This window comes from Patagioenas fasciata, chromosome 1 (assembly GCF_037038585.1).
Source record: "Patagioenas fasciata isolate bPatFas1 chromosome 1, bPatFas1.hap1, whole genome shotgun sequence".
Lineage (NCBI taxonomy): Eukaryota > Metazoa > Chordata > Aves > Columbiformes > Columbidae > Patagioenas > Patagioenas fasciata.
Window position 1 is genome coordinate 20,065,426 of NC_092520.1, and position 15,645 is coordinate 20,081,070.

General features: G+C 40.2%; 1 protein-coding gene across 6 annotated transcripts in view; it reads left to right on the top strand.

Annotated features, from left to right (window-relative positions):
- Nucleotides 1-15,645, top strand: part of RNF17 (ring finger protein 17) — a 51,665-nt gene that overhangs the window by 23,002 nt on the left and 13,018 nt on the right. For all 6 annotated transcript variants that reach the window (XR_010650917.2, XR_010650918.2, XM_065831302.2 and 3 more), the window contains exons 19-25: nt 925-1,078; nt 1,749-1,864; nt 4,196-4,316; nt 5,041-5,161; nt 12,480-12,698; nt 13,664-13,814; nt 14,937-15,055. Coding sequence is in view for 4 of the 6 variants with exons in the window: in XM_065831302.2 (XP_065687374.2) it covers nt 925-1,078; nt 1,749-1,864; nt 4,196-4,316; nt 5,041-5,161; nt 12,480-12,698; nt 13,664-13,814; nt 14,937-15,055 (1,001 nt within the window). In the remaining 2 variants the exon portion in view is untranslated. The remainder of the gene's footprint in view (nt 1-924; nt 1,079-1,748; nt 1,865-4,195; nt 4,317-5,040; nt 5,162-12,479; nt 12,699-13,663; nt 13,815-14,936; nt 15,056-15,645) is intronic.

Below are 15,645 nucleotides of genomic sequence, written 5' to 3' on the forward strand. Positions count from 1 at the left end.
TGGACACAGGACTCCAGGTGGGGTCTCACCAGAGCAGAGGGGCAGAATCACCTCCCTCCACCTGCTGGCCACGCTGCTTTTGATGCAATTGGCCTTCTGGGCTGCAAGGGCACATTGCTGGCTCATGTCCAATTTTCCATCCACCAGTACCCCCGAGTCCTTCTCCATAGGGCTGCTCTCAATCCCTTCATCCCCCAGCCTGTATTGACATGTAGGTTGCCCTGGCCCGTGTGCAGGACCTTGCACTTAGCCTTGTTGAACATCATGAGGTTCACATGGGCCCACTTCTTGACCTTGTTCAGGTCCCTCTGGATGGCATCCTGTCCCTTAGGCGTGTCAGCTGCACCACTCAGCTTGATGTCGCCCATGAACTTGCAGAGGGTGCACTCCATCCCACTGTCTATGTCACTTATGAAAATCTGAAACAGTACTGGTCCCAGTATAGACCCTGTGGGACACCGCTTGTTACCAGTGTCCCTCCAGACATTGTGCCATTGACCACTACTTTCTGGGTGTGACCAGCCAGCTAGTTCCTCATCCACTGAGCAGCCCACTCATCAAATCCATATCTCTCAGATTTAGAGAGAAGGATGTTGTCGAGGACTGTGTCAAAGGCCTTACAGAAGTCCAGATAGACAGCATCTGTAGCCCTTTCTTTGTCTTCTGATACTTTTTTTTTCTGGTTTTGCGATGTGGTTAATTGCTATGTGAATTTGTAGTGTTTTACTCTTTTGGGTGGTCATTGAACAGGGTAATATTTAACAATTGTTAGGCTCTTTAATTCACTTTACATGTTCACAACCATTGTTTAATTTGGAAGGGGAACACTAGGGAGTACAGTACTGGAAAAAATGTTCCTTAAAAGAGTAAAATTACCATTAAAAAAAAATGGTGTGTATGTATGTTTTGTTTTTCTTATTTTAGAGAGAGAACCTGGATTCTTTAGATCTTCCAAAGAAAATTCAGGAAGAATATAAACATGAGGATGAGAAAAACCTGAAAATTGTCTGCCCTGTTGAAGGTCAGGCGTGTATTGCAAAACAGAGTGATGGGAATTGGTACAGAGCACAGATGATAGGTGAAGTATTGATTCTTTCACCCTAATGCTAGGTTGCAAAATCAGACGTGGCACTAGAGCAGAGTCACACACTGAAAATGAATACTAACAGACATGATTTTTACTAGGCATTCTTACACTAAGAGGTTCAGAAAGTCAGTAGTACTAATGCATATCATATTTTGATATTAATGGAGTAGTTTATACATGTATTTTTTAATAGAAGTAGTATACTTCATTTTCTGTACTTTACTGAAATTTCGTTATATATTTAATGTTTCACTTACTTTACTGTTACAGTTTGAAATACAGGTTTGTCTTTTATAGCCAACCTGTGAGTGTAACTAGTGTGGGTTAATAATTCCCCATAGAAATTGTGAAAGGGGTGGGGGTGTCCTGGTGCTGACCTCTGTGTTGCCTCTGTGAGCAGTGTAGGATACCTGTGTGCTGACATGTCTACTTGGCATCTGTTTAATGTGCCAGCATCTCAGAAAGTTGTTAGATGGAAGGGGACCAACATGCTAAATCTGTCATTTCAGGAACCTGAAAGAGCTGGTTCTTAACATATGAAAATGTGGTATTTTAATGATTATATGGTATAAATGTGCATTTTGCTCTCAAATCCTGGTGCTTTAACCTGTATCAGATATTCATTTTTTTGTTTTAATAACTTGGGTTGTTTTTCTTGAAGGGCTGCCAAGTCGTGAAGAAGTTATGGTAAAACATGTTGACTTTGGCAACATTGATAACTTAACTCTTAAAGATATACACAGAGTAAAGAAGGAGTTTTTGAGCATTCCAGAAAAGGTAAATTAGTGCTTGCTTGGATAAAATACTCAAAAATAATAGAATGTCAGTGGATGGAGGAGGAAAGTGAAGGTTGTTGACTTTCTGAAATAAATGTTAAGCAGGTTCCTTTTCACGTGGGTTTATGATATGACTTATTTAATATGTTTGGGTGCATATTGAAAAGACTTTTTATATAATTCACTTTTAAATGAAATCTAATGTTACCTTTCAGTGAGGAGGTATATATAGGTTTTGTATGTGTTTAATTCAAATACCTTCTTTTAGTCCATAGTGAGCCAGATTAATTTTTTCATTCCTTCATTTTCAAATGATGACCCAGTATGGTATCTTTTTAAAATTATATTTTTGTTTGGTTTATGGCATTTAAAGTTTGATGCTTTGCTAACTTTAGAGACTGTAGGAGTTTCCTGCTTCTGATGAGAAAAACTGAGTCAGAAAGGAAATGGCAAAATATTTTTGTCAAATAAAAAGCACACATAAGTAGAAAATAATTCTTTTTCTTCACCTGTTCGTTCAATAATTCCAGTTGCCAACTAGAGTTATGCTAAACCTTAAATCTTTGTGTGTTGATAGGGGTTTTTTAGCTAGTTGTAGGCGCTAGAAGCAATGATTAATTTAACTAAGGTTGGCCAGCATCTTTTACCGAAAATAGGATTTGTTTATATTTTGAGCAGATGTTTGTGGGGAAAGTTTCAGCCAGAATAATTGAGCTTTTTTTTTTGACAGCAAGGGAGAGGAAACATTTTGAAAATGACAAAATGTTCTTGCAGTTGCAATGTCTTAATCCGTCAGATCAGAACAGCTCATAAATAAGGGGTTTGGGATTTTCGATGTGTGTTATCCCATCATTCCAACTGATTGCTTGTTATTGACCAAATATAAATCCTCAGAAAAATCTGTCAGGAATTAGTCATCTCTTGAGCACGTAGTACTGGGCCTCCTCGCTTGGAACATGAAGGAGAAGGGGCTGAAGAGCTATGGATGCAGATGGATATATGACCACCAGGGAATCGCCTAAAAAAACTTGAACCTATCAGTTATTCTCAAATCCCATCATTCTTATACCATATATAGATTATTGTGAAACATGCTGGCAAGGTGTTTACACTTGACGTTTGTGTAAGAAATGACAGCTTCTTGTTGCTATTAGTTTTAATGAAAGTAATAAAAAGATCAGCAGGCCTTAGTCTGCTTATGTGTTGCTATGGGTTCAAATCTTTTCTATTTAAAAAAAAAAGAAATGAAGGATTTAAAATTCTTTGAAACATAAATGAACGCAAGATTGCAAAATGGAGCATTAGGAAGGTAAGGTTGGTTGTGCATGTAAGCATTAGCAAGTCTGCACACATGATCACATACTGCAGTGCCTCAAATGCATGTTTATTGTTGAAGAGTTTTGAATTAGGCTGTTAGAAGTTGGGCTTATTTTCAGCCCGTTAATACAGTTTGCAGACATTTTAATGGACTTCGGTGGTGCAGAAATCATGACCTGGAATGAGTGGTGCTTAATGTACTGTTGGTTTTGTCATCCACAGCCCTGTCTTTTAGTGTTTTTGTTTTTTAAACCTGTCAGTCAGTCTGATTTTCTTATTCCTGAGCACTGCCTGTATCTTAAGAATATCTGCACAAAACATTGGTATTTCTGTTGTCTTTATTTCCTTTCCTTAATTTTCCCCCCCATGTGTTAATTCTTCTTTCTTTTGGCCCAGTGAACAAGAAGGAGGAAACTATAACATTTGCAGTTAATTTAAAATTGAATCATAGTGTAGCCACTAAAGTTTGCAATAAAGATGCCAAACAAAAATTCTTTTAATCAAAGTACTTAATCTCATCTGATTTTCTGGGTCTCTCTTTTTTTTATGTCTGCTAATTAATAACTTTCAAAATTCTGGCAGGAATTTTCTGACATAGGTGCTGTGGTCATCTCATATCTCTGTCTTTAGTCCTTCAGACTTCTATATTGGTATAGTCGTGTTAATCTTTGGTGCTTCAGGCTTGGGTTATTACATCATGATAAGCAAAATATGATGGAAGCTTTATCACCTCTCTGCAGTAATCTCTCCTCATCTCTGCAGCCGGGTCTCTGCCCCATCATAAAGGGAGGCCAGGAGAAGTAAGCTCTGTTTCTAGCAAGAATGTATCTGTATTTGAAGTTCATGCTCAGCTGCTGATGGGGGGAGGGGATCATCTTAAATCAAATAATGGTAATGTGGAACCAGAACCAAGGTTTTGCAGCCCTGCTTGAGTGCAAAGCAAAAGCTATGATTTGGCTGTAATGGGATGGTCTTCATATGTGGTGGTAGACACATAATTTGAATTATTCTTTAGGCATTCAGGTGCAGGCTGGCTTTCATTGGGCCTTATAAAGGGGAAAGTGAGTGGAACAGAAAAGCGAAAGAAAGATTTGAAGAAATGACTAAAGATAAACTTATGCTGTGTTTAGTTGTTGGTAAGTTATCAAGATGTATTAATTTACATTTAAATAGTATTAAATTAACTCAAATGTAGAAAGATGCATTTTCATATTTTAAATAGTATAATATTTGTTTGAAGTACTTAGGTTCATTTTCACATCAGGCTACCTGTCACAAATATATCTAAACATGAACTAATTTGAGGAGACACAACAAATACAACTTCTGGAAAACACTGTTTATGTCTTCTGTTACAGACCAAACCAGCATTATGTGATATAAATATCCTGATCTGTTAACAAATGCTTGTTTCCAAAATACTGGCTATCCTTGACTCTTCTTGAGTTTTTTGCTGGTTGGGAGTATGATCGCTGCTGCTCTAAAACATAGGGGAAAAAAAAGTTCACATAACACACATATGTCTTAGTAGGGTTTTTCTCAATACCATTTGTTCTTAATATGCAGCTAGTTATTTTTCAACAACTATGGAATAGTCATTTGGAAGCTTATCTAATAAACGAAATTACGTATAGCAGTTATTTTGTACAAAATATTTTGTAATTGCTGATGTATTTAAGTTAATTTTATAGGTATGTGCAAAGCTAAGCCTCTCCATACTGTTGATGCTCAGAATCAATTATTTTCTAAATTTAATTTTACAAAATTGTGTATATTAGTACCATTTGCTGTGTCTTCAAAACCATAATCTTTTTACTGTCATTGATCAGCACTAATTATGTTTATATTATTTATTCTCAGAAATTTTAGATAATAACATCTTATCTGTTGAACTCTTTGACTCCTCTGCTGTTCATCCAAGAAGCTTTAGTATTAACTTGCAGCTGGTTAAAGAAGACCTGGCATCATCCTACATACCTGGGTAAATACAGTCTACATAACTTGGAAGTATTTAGAAATACTGAATTTGTGTAACAAAATTACTTCTTTAGTATGGCACCTCTAGTGGCTGGAATTTACCACATTTGTGAGAAATTCATTGCAAATCACATTCGTCAGCTGGCATAAGTTACAGAGTGTAACTCTGCGGTTTGGCATAGTTGAATTCTCAAACTAAATATTGATTAACATAATTGATTGCAATTAATTCAAAAGTTGGAAATTAAATGTTTCTGTCATACTTGTAATGTACTTAACTGCCAAGTCTTCCCAAATTTGTTATCATTAAGGTTCCCATTCCATTATAGTAAGAAAAGAAGTATTGCTTTTGTGTGTTTAACCTGCACCTGAAGTAAGTTGTCTCTTTGAAAGGTCTTTATTAGAAAACAAATACTCAGGTAACCAGGTATGACAGTGACAGCCAGAAGGGCTGGGAAGCCTGCTGGGGAAGATGAGGCTTGGAAGGAGATAGCACTGCTACTTGTAATTTGTTGATTTTTTATAAAGATATTCAATGTGTTGTATTCTTGAAAATCAATAATTACTCCATTAGTAGTTTTTGAATACTGGAAAATAAAAAGATTGTTTAATAGAAAGTTTTGATTCCAAAAGGGAATTCTTGATTTTTTTTTTTTCCCAGGAGGAAGTAAATAAGTGGATTTTCATCTCCTAGCTCAGAAATGCAACTAAACTCTAGTAACACTTTCTTGCATTAGTCACAATTTTTAATAAGATTTTTATAGTTAAACGGCTTTATTTAAATCCAAACAGCTAAATTGTGGCTACCAGTAAAGTATTTTGTTGTGTTGCAACTATATTTTGACATCTGCTTGCGGCCTTGTGTAATTCTGGTAACTTTACTAATGTGGGGTTTTGATCGCTCACTCATTTCTTCTTCTTTAGTTGGACTGGGAAGAAAATAGAAGAAATGGGAGGAAGAAAACTCCTGAGTCAAAATAAAGATAGGGAAATGGCTTACCCTTGGTACTTTTGAGGGCAAACAAGACTTGATTAGTTACTAATTAGCATAAATATTACTGACTCAGGCATTGGGACACAAAATACATATATAGCACCTACCTACCCCTTTCCCAGGCACAAATTCAATCCAAGCAGCTCTTATCCCTCTCCTGCACTTAAATGGCACTTGGTCCCTTCAGTGAGGCAGTGAACAGTGCAGAGCGTTGGGGTCAGGTCACTGAGATTTCTCCCCGCTGCTCCTTCCTTCTTGCTCATTTCTTCCTCTGCTCCAGCGTGGGCCTTCCATGGGCCTCAGTCCTTTCAGGAGTATGCCTGTTCACTCACAAAACATTTTCTACTTGTCTGACCTTGTGTTCCTTATACCACTCTCTCCCTGGTGTTTTTGCCCTTTATTAAAGTAGAGGTGCCACCAGCTTCACAGAATCGTAGAATAATTTGAGTTGGAAAGGACCTTCACAGGTCATCTAGTCCAGATAGACAACATCTGTAGCCCGCCCTTTGTCCACTGATGTAGTTACTCCATCACAGAAGGCCATAGGCAGGACTTGCCCTTGGTGAAGCTTTTCTGGTTGTCTTGAGTCACCTCCCTGTCCTCCATGTGCCTTAGCAGAGCTTCTAGGAGGATCTGTTCCATGATCTTGCCAGGCACACAGGTGAGGCTGACAGGTTGGTAGTTCTCAGGGTTGTTGTTTCTGCCCTTTCTAAAAGTGGGTGCGATGTTTCCCATTTCCCTTTTCCCAGTCACCAGAGTCCTCCAGAGCTCATTTCTGACACTTACTGAATTTCCCGTTTGTGAAGGTGAATGTCTGCAAAAGGCAGGAAACTGGTGAATAATTGAAACTTTAGGTCATTTACGATCACATTTGAGTTCTGATTACTCTTCCATGTTTAATGCTATTGAGGGACACCCAGGCCAATTCTAAACTAGTATAAGACGATATAAGCAGAAGGGTGCAGCGTTCCATTAATGCTGACTTAGAAGCGAACACCATCAACTCTGCGAGATTTAAACAGTCCTAGGGAGCACTGCAACCAGGGCGAGCAGATGGGCATAGCACTTTGTGCAAGGAGGCACTGCGGGCTGCTCATAGGTCCCCAGCCCAGGATAGTGCTCCAGACCTTTCCCATAATGGCAGGCATTTGCCTCAGAGTTTAAAACTGCTCCTGCAGGGAATGCCCAAATTGTCTCATGTTTCCAGCCAAGATGGAGCTGCTAAGGAAGGAGACTTCAGTACAAGCAGTAGGTTGCAACAAGTGCCCAAGCCCTTCTCCTGGAGAAAAGGCAAGTGCCTGCACAAGGTGTGCACAGGTTGATGATCTGATGCGTCAGATGGCTGAGTTGCAGGAAACAGTTAAAAGGCCATGCAGTATTAAAGGAGCTGAGATGGAGATAGGTGGTTCCAGAACCGTGCTCCTGTAGCGGACACTACTGAGAACGTAGCAGACACCACTGAGAATGAGGTGTCTTGGACCCTAGCGACCTGCAAAAGCAGAGTTCCACCTCAGTCTCCACCCTCCAGCATCTCAACCAAAAACAGATATGAAGCTTTACCAACTATAGATGCCAACAAGCAAGGTCTGCAAGGAGAAACTGTACCAGCCACACACAGTGGATACCATAAAAGAAACAAAAGATGCTCGTAGTGGCTGGCTCACTGGAGCACCTATCTCCCCTCCGACGGGGAGTCACAAGAGGTATAACGTTACTGAGAGGGCTTCACAACTTGCCAAGAGCAGAGACTACTGTCCACTGCTACTCTTTCATGTGGTCACAAATGACACTGCAAGCCAGAACCTGGGCAGAATCACCCTGCGTATGCAAGTGAAGAATATTTGTGCCCAAGTCATCCTTTCCCCCATTCTGCCAGCTGGAGGAAAGGGGGCAGCCAGAAATAGACATATAATGCACATCAGCTCCTGGCTTCAAGGCTGGTGCTGTTGTGAGGGTTTTGGCTTTTATGACTGTGGGTCATTCTTTTATGACTATAACCTGATAGGGAGGGATGGAATCCATCTGTCTAGAAGAGGCAAGAGAATCTTTGGCAGTAGTCTGGCCAACTTTGTGAGGTGGGCTTTACACTGATGAGCTTAGGGGAATGAAGTCCAATGTGGTGATGCTCACACCATCACATCCAGCTGGCAATGAGGCAGGCCAGCCAGAGCAGCAACAAGTATTCCTTAGCTGCCTACCAAGATGAGAACCAGAAGACCAACCACCTCATGGATATGTGTGACTGCGGTGGATCTTTCCTCATGAGCAACCCACATGCTTGATTGCTTCTCTGAAGTGCCTGTACACCAATGCACATAGCATGGGGAATAAATAGGAAGAATGAGAGGTCTATGTGTGTTCGCAGCACTATGATCTCATTGCAATTACTGAGATGTGGTGGGACAGTTCACATGACTAAAATGTCTTAGGAGGCTGTGTACTTTTTGGAAAGACAGGCCAGCAAGGCAAGGTGGAGGAGTTGCACTTTATTTGAGAGAGCAACTTGAATCTATCAAACACTGCCTAGAGAGGGATGAAGAACAAATTGAGAGCTTATGGGTAAAAATTAAGGGACAGGCTAACAAGGGGGCCATTGTGGGTATTTACTACAGCACACTTGATCAGAAGGAGTAAGTTGGTGAGGCTTTCTACAGACAGCTGGAAGGGGCCTCACAATCACATGCCGTGGTTCTCATGGGGAACTTGAATCACCCTGACATCTGCTGGGAAGACAGCTAAGCGCACACAGCCCAGGAGGTTCCTACAGGTCATTGATGAAAACTTCTTGACACAGGTAATGGAAGAGTCAATAGTCAATGTGGAGAGGTGTGCTGCTGGACCTTGTCCTAACAAACCAAGAAGGACTGGTTGGAGATGTGAAGGTCAGGGGCAGTCTTGGCTGCAGCGACCATGGAATGGTGGAGTTCAGGATCCTGTTTGGAGGAAGCAGGACAATAGGATTACAACCATGGACTTCAACAGGTTGAACTTTGGTGTCTTCAGGGTCCTACTTGAAAGAATCCCATAGGTCACGGCTTTAGAAGGTAGGAGGGTCCAAGAGAGCTGGTTAATATTCAAGTGTCACTTCCTCCAAACTCAAGATGGATGGATCCCTATGGACAAGAAAACAAGTAAAGGGAGTAAGAGGCCAGCATGGATGAGTAAGGAGCTCCTGTCAAAACTCAGGTGGAAGAAGAATATTTATGTAATATAGACAAAGGGACAGACCATCTGGAAGGAATACAAGGGGGCTGTTGAAGTATGCAGGGATGCCATAAGGAAAGTCAAACTCTACTTGGAAGCAAATCTGGCCAGAGATGTCAAGGACAACAAGAAGGGCTTCTTCAAGTACATCAGCAGCAAAAGGAAGGTCAGGGAAAATGTAGTTCTGCTGTTTGATGGGGAGGGTGCCCTAGTGACAGATGATAGAGAGGAAACAGTTACTGAATGCGTTCTTCGCTTCCATCTTTACTGCTAAAACCGGCCCTTGGGTATCCCAGACCCTAAGAAATAGGAGAGAAAGTCTGGAGAAAGGAAGACTTTCTCTTGGTTGAAGAGGATCAGGTTAGAGATCATTTATGCAAACTGGACATGCACAAATCCATAGGCTCTGGTGAGATGCTCCCATGAGTGCTGAGAGAGCTGGCAGACGATATTGCTAAGACACTCTCCATTAAGTTTGAAATGTCTTGGAGAACAGGAGAGGTGCCTGAGGACTGGAGGAAAGCCAGTGTCACTGCAGTCTTCAAAAAGAACAAGAGGATGACCCAGGAAGCTACAGGCCAGTCAGCCTCACCTGCATCCCTGGAAAGGTGATGGAACAGCTGATTCTGGATGTCATCTCCAAGCATGTGAAGGAAAAGAAGGTTGTCAGTAGTCAGCATGGATTCGCCAAAGGGAAATAATGTCTCACCAACCTGATAGCTTTCTGTGATGGCATGACTGACTGAGTAGACAATAAGAGAGCAGTGGACGTGGTCTATCTTGACTTCAGCAAGACTTTTGGTGGTGTCTCTCAGAACATGCTCATAGTTAGAAGCTCAGGAAGTGTGGGTTGGGTGAGTGGATAGTGAGGTGTGTTGAGAACTGGCTGGATGGCAGAGCTCAGAGGGTTCTGATCAACGGTGCAGAGTCTGGTTGGAGGCCTGTAGTTAGTGGCATTCCCCAGGGGTCAGTACCGGGTCCAGTCTTGTTTAACCTGTTCATCAGTGACCTGGATGAAGAGACTGAATGAACCATCAGCAAGTTTGCTGATACGAAACTGGGAGGAGTGGTTGATACACCAAAAGGCTGTGCTGCCATTCAGTGAGACCTGGACAGGCTCGAGGACAGGGCAGAGAACAATATGATTAGATTAAACAAGGGCAAGTATGGGGTCCTGCACCTGGGGAGGAATAATCCCAGGCACCAGTACAGGTTAGGGGCTGACCTGCTGGAAAGCAGCACTGCAGAGAGGGACCCGGGAGTTCTGGTTGACAACAGGTTGACCATGAGCCAACCATGTGCCTTTGTGGCCAAGAAGGCCAGTGATACCTGGGGTGCATTAGGAAGAATGTGACCAGCAGGTCAAGGGAGGTTCTCCTCCCCCTCTGCCCTGGTGAGGCCACATATCTGGAGTACTGCATCCAGTTCCAGGCTCCCCACTTCAAGAAGGACAAGGAACTACTGGAGAGAGTCCAGTAGAGAGCTATGGAGATTATCAGGGATCTGGAGCATCTTATGGGAAGAGACTGAGAGAGCTGGGTCTGTTCAGCCTGGAGAAGAGAAGGCTGAGAGGGGATCTCAGCAATGTTTATAAATATCTCAAGAGTGGATCTCAATAGAATGGGACCAGACTCCTTTCAGTGATGCCAGATGATAGGATATGGGGCAATGGGCACAGACTGAAGCACAGGAGCTTCTGTCTGAATATGAGGAAAAACTTACTTACTTTGAGGGTGACAGAGCAATGGGTTAGACTAGTTGATCTCCAGAGGTCTCTTCCAACCGCAACTATTCTGTGATCAGACCTTATTCCTGCTTTGGGAAAGGAAGTAGTCCATACAGAATTCTAGGAAGAAACCTTGGAGTCTGAAGTTCTTCACAAATTGACTGTTTTTTTTCCAGTGGATCTGCAATGATAACACTACACTGGAGTTACTAGAGGGGGGTTGTGAGACATTAATGTGTATCACTTTGGAGAACTCTCTGTGACAGGTTGCTTCTGTCCATTTCATGGCTTAGACTAGTTGTAAGCCAGCTAAGCAAGTTTGAGATACAGTGTTAATTTCTTTCCTGGTTCTACAAGTGAGCTGTTTTACCTCTCACTTTCTAAATACGTGCATCAGAAAGGTTTGCATAAAAAATTGTGTAGCAGTGTGTAGTGGATGATTCAATACTCACAGAATTTTCTCTCACAGAGCAGTTTGTTTCTTTCCCATGAAGGAAAAGACAGGTGGTAGATCTCTGAAAACAGAAAGTATTTTCGTCCTGGAGGCCTAGAAGTGGTCAGCAGTTAAACTCATGCTTACTGTCTCCTGTAGTCAGGGATGTTTACAAGAAGCCAATTCTTTTGCATTAACAGTTTTTGGTTGGTTTGTTGGTTTTTTTTGTTGTTTTGTTTTTGTTTTTTAATTCAAACTGCAATCTCTTAACATCTCTAGTTGGCACAATTCACACAGAGTTGTATGAAGCCGAGCTGTAGCTCAAAATACATAGCAGCCAACTCTTGGTTGCTATTGGGCTTTATTCTGTCCAGTTCACACAACTTAAAGAAGTTTTCATCAAGGTATTATCATGGCCATAGTTCGTTCAGTACTCTGCTTTGGAAAGTGCTAGCACCCCTTGTGTTGTGTTTCTGTCCTCAGGGAATGCTAAACAGGGAAGCGTTTCACTAATGTTGATATTATTCTGAAAGGAATATTTACACATCTTAGTCGAATGTTGCAGCTTTTTCTCAGAGGCAACACTGATTTCCAGAAGCATGATATTAGTAATTTGATGTCTTTTAAGCGAGACACAAACATTAATGTTCAGCAGTCGATTTATGTCAGGCTTTTCTGCTGGCAGGCTATGTTGCGTAGTGCTCTCATCTGTCAGTAGAATGTGCAAGAATGCCTTCTGAAGGAGGATAAAAAGAAGCTACTATCATGATTGTTTCAGAAGTGGCATTTAGAAATGTTTTTGTTTTCACTGGGATTTTTTTTCTGCTTTTTTAAGTTATACAGGTTTTTTTCACTCTTCATACTGAATGATTCCTGTCACTTTGAACTGTGATTATTGAGCTCTTTTCCACTTTGTTTAAATCGCATTTAAACTTTCCATTCTGATTACTTTATGCTCTTTACAGGTCCACTGAAAATACTGCTGTAAGACCCAATGAAATATGGGATGTTCCTCTAGTAGGAATTCCTGAAACCTCAGAAGCTTTAAATCCTTCAGACATGGAATCTGTAGGTGGAGATTTCAAATCCCTTTGTAAGAAAGAGCTACAAGTGAGAATTAGTCATGTTGTGTCTCCTAGTAAAATTTTTATACAGTGGCTGTCATCAGAAAGTGTACTGAAAAGGTACTAAAATTTAAAGAACTTTTCTTGAGTTCAGGCATTTTTATTATGATTGGTGAAATACAGTTAGGACAAACTCATTAGGATTGCAGTTGGCACTGGATTCTCTTTTGAATGCTGCTGATTTTTCTTGCTTTGTTGAGGCAAGTGTAAGAACAGAAAACAGATTTCTACTGTGTTGTGGTTTATTAAATACTTACTATTCCAAATTAAGTACCTGGTCTAACTCCTGTTTCAAATCAGGTTTAATGTAGTGGGCGTTGGGGCCTGATAAATGCAACACTGTCCAGAAAGATTAAATCTTTGTTTTCTTTTCTCCTCCTCATTCCTTTGTTAGAAATCTTCTTAAATAATGCTGATATCCTAGGTCATAGAACTTCAAGTTATTTCTTTCAACATTATTCTAATATGCTGTTATGAAAGTTTGAAGGCAATTTCTAGACAAGTATCTACCAAAGGAAAGTTGATACACTAGGTAATGGTTAGGTAATAGTGCATACTGTTGAGAGACAGTTAAGTGGAAATGTCATTGCTTAGTGCAAGTTGCTTATTTTCTGTCTCTTCTCCTTTCTTTTGTCCTCTTCTTGCATGTAGCTGCCTAGAGTCCCATTGAATTAGTTATGACACTGAATGAGTAAGTACCACACTAGCAAGCTGTCGACAAAAGGAAGTGCACCTTTCAAATAGTGCTATGCAGAAGGGTCAGAATCACTTACATTAATAGTTTGATAGTTTTACAGAATTTACAGATGGCATGATAGTTTTACAGAATTTTAATCAGATTGCATGTATTTTGAAGCTCCATTTCGTTTATTTCTGACATGTCATGAAGAAAAACTGCAATACTACATGTCTGTTAAACAGTTACTAAACTTCACTGTATGCTATTTAAGCAGCAATGGACTAAATAAACCCTTTATTCACTGGATAAAATTTTACCACTAGAAAAGCGTGTTTTTTAATGTCAGTTTACAGGAGACGATGGCTTCAATCTACAAAGACTCCCAACCACAGTCCATGAAGTGGGAAAGTAATATGCATTGTGCTGTTTACGTACATGATTTGAAACAGTGGCAAAGAGGTCAAATAATCAGGATTGTCTCTGAAACAAGTGTAGAGGTAAACTTGTTATCATAAGAGGGTTCATACTTGTATTTCTAAAGTCTTTAAGCATTCCATGATTGAAATCATATCAAATCTTTGCTTCTTTTATGTTAGTGTTTTCTCATGCAGTGTTTTGCTTTTTTTGAGAGTTTAGGTTCTATTGTATTGCTGCAACTAAGATCGCGGTCTCATCAAAGCTCAGACACCTTTAGCAGGGAACCTGGTAGTTGAGGAAGGCTCATGAGGTTTGACTTTATGTATGTTTACACTATGCTTTGCAACATAGCACAGATTCCCAGGCTATAGCCTAACAGTTTGGATTTCAGAAGCTGAATCTGAGGATCGCATTAATTCACACTTAATGATCCTTGCTGAAAGATGGAGGTGGTTGAACTGAGTGCCCCACCACAGGAGCACATGCAGTCACGCTGTTGCTGGAACCCTAAACTGACGATGATGGTGCCATGCAAGGGTAACATTTTCCACAGTAATTTCTCATGCAGCAGTGCTTTAAGCATGCATTTTGTTGCACTCGTTTGAAAAGGGTAAGGAGCATCAGAAGAGGCATTTTGTGAATAGATAACTACTCAGTTCAAAAGTAAGAGTGTCTTTTTAATGAGACAGATAATCCAGCACTGGATTAGCATTGGTTCTCTCCACCTTCATCAGATTATGCCCATGGGTCTTGTTAGCAGGAGGCAGAAGTGGGACTTTCTATACTTCTGATTTGCATCATCTGCTTTCTAAGGCTAAAAGCCCTTGAACAGCTGTTTTACCACGTCAGAATAAAAAGCAAGGGCTGGAGGGCCACTATTTCAGCATTTCTAGGTTTGCAAATTTAAATGCATCAACATAACTGAAGCAGAGGAAGAGAAATTTTCTTATTTAAGTAACAGCTTCTGTAAAGTTGTTTAACCCCCTTTGAGCACGTTTGTGTGTTTTGTACTCTTGGTATGCTGTGGCAGTCATTTCAGTTGTGTGATGGGGTATTTCAGTGCAAAGGCCACTTATTGAATCCTGGTAATGCTTGTTTGAATTTTGTTTACTTATTTAGGTGTGCGTTGAATTATTATTCATTACGGATAACACTAAGAGGTGTGGTTTTTGTTATTTCATTGTGTTTCTTGTCTGTAAAAGGTAATTCTTTATGATTTTGGAGCTGAAAAAACAGTGGATATCAGCTGCCTGAGAAAACTTGAGGAAAACATGAAGATAATTAGGACATTAGCAGTAGAATGTTCCTTGACAGATATAAGGTAGCCTTTCCCTTATACTGAGTAGCAGTCTTAGAAACCTAATAATGTCATAGCTTAATATTTTTCTCTATTAGCACTGATTATCTAAGATTTGGATGTGGTTTGCTTTTTGAATAAAAAAGAAATAGGATGGCAGCTGCGATTTGTTTTATAAAGATTTGTTTGGGTTTTTTTCAAGGGTTATGCTACATATCAATAAAGCAGAAACTGTGCTATAGAAAGAATATTTATAGGATGAATTATAAAATACTGTACAGTTGATAGAGGTTTTTCTTACTTTATTGAATGCTTTTGCCTTGGCTTGGAATTTGAGATGGAATTTGTGAAGATGTGAAGGAGGTCTCCCTTTTCTGGACTGTAGAAAAGAGAGAGAACCAGGGTATTCTCCTGTGCATTTGTATATGTGCTGTCTATATTGCAAAGAAATACAACCATGTTTGTAATACCCATTCCCTGAATAAATATAAAAAGCCGAATTTACAAGTGAAGTATGGATTTTCCTTTGTTCTGTTAAGACAGATGTCATGCTTCTGGGATTCGTGATCCTCAGTTTTGAAGTTTTGTGGTTACTTTTTTTAATTCTTCCTGTC